The sequence below is a fragment of the Volvox carteri genome, assembly GCF_000143455.1.
Source record: "Volvox carteri f. nagariensis unplaced genomic scaffold VOLCAscaffold_155, whole genome shotgun sequence".
NCBI classification, from domain to species: domain Eukaryota; kingdom Viridiplantae; phylum Chlorophyta; class Chlorophyceae; order Chlamydomonadales; family Volvocaceae; genus Volvox; species Volvox carteri.
In genome coordinates this window covers 37,701-38,924 of record NW_003307698.1, presented here as the reverse complement: position 1 = coordinate 38,924, position 1,224 = coordinate 37,701, and the positions used below count along the sequence as shown (strand labels likewise).

The 1,224-nt window shown below is 64.6% G+C and overlaps 1 protein-coding gene across 1 annotated transcript; it reads right to left on the bottom strand.

Moving 5' to 3' along the window:
• Nucleotides 1–629: 629 nt before the first annotated feature.
• VOLCADRAFT_70792 (uncharacterized protein) lies at nt 630–851 on the bottom strand (the record flags this gene model as incomplete). Its single annotated transcript, XM_002959291.1, has 1 exon — nt 630–851. A coding segment is annotated over one exon (222 nt), but the record flags the coding sequence as incomplete, so codon positions are not given.
• Nucleotides 852–1,224: the final 373 nt, after the last annotated feature.

Below are 1,224 nucleotides of genomic sequence, written 5' to 3'. Positions count from 1 at the left end.
TGTTCATTTCTTCTCTTCCGTCAGCGGTTGCTCCAGATCCGTGGTCAAGGTTGGATATTACTTGTGCTGGGCTAAATAGCATCAAGTTCAAATCCTTTCCAGACTGCTTATGCACGTCATACAGTCGCTTGACTACTTTCGCTGTACATTCGAAAATGGGAAGTCCATTTGCTTCCAGAACTAAAGGGGATTTCCACGTTTAAATTGTCTTGATTCCTACAGAATTAGGATAATGGCTTCTTATGACTGGATAGTTCGATGTAAACAGCTTTCTCCGGCTCCCTAAGGGAGTGCCATGCACTTTCCGGTCCACTATGAAGGGTCGAACTTCACCTGGCTATACATTAAAAATTGAGAAGTCCATTTGTTTTCGTTGGGAGCTTGTGTTACTAGGAGCATGAGAGCCTGGGGGTGTGGGAGCCTGAGGGCCTGGGAGCCTGGGGGGCCTGGGAGCCTGGGGGCCTGGGAGCTTGGGGGCCTGGGGGCCTGGGAGCTTGGGAGCCTGGGGGCTTGAGAGCCTGGGGGCCTGGGAGCCGGGGGCCTGGAAGCCTGGGAGCCTGGGAGCCTGGGGGCCTGGGAGCCTAAGGACCTGGGAGCCTGGGAGCTTGGGAGCCTAGGAGCCTGGGGGACTAGGAGCTTGGGGGCCTGGGAGCCTGGGGGCTTGGGAGCCTGGGGGCCTGGGAGCCGGGGGCCTGGAAGCCTGGGAGCCTGGGAGCCTGGGGGCCTGGGAGCCTGTGGACCTGGGAGCCCGGGAGCTTGGGAGCCTGGGAGCCTGGGAGCCTGGGGGCCTGGGAGCCGGGGGCCTGGAAGCCTGGGAGCCTGGGAGCCTGGGGGCCTGGGAGCCTGTGGACCTGGGAGCCCGGGAGCTTGGGAGCCTGGGAGCCTGGGGGACTAGGAGCTTGGGGGCCTGGGAGCCTGGTACCTGGGAGCCTGGGGGCCTGGGAGCCTGGGAGCCTGGGGGCCTGGGAGCCTGTGGACCTGGGAGCCTGGGAGCTTGGGAGCCTGGGGGCTTGGGAGCTTGAGAGCTTGGGAGCCTGGGAGCCTGGGAGCCTGGGGGCCTGGGAGCCTGGGGACCTGGGAGCCTGGGAGCCTGGGAGCTTGGGAGCCTGGGGGCCTGGGAGCCTGGGAGCCTGGGAGCCTGGGGACCCGGGAGCCTGGGGGCCTGGGAGCTTGGGAGTCTGGGGGCCTGGGGGCCTGGGAGCTTGCGAGCCTGGGGGCCTGGGA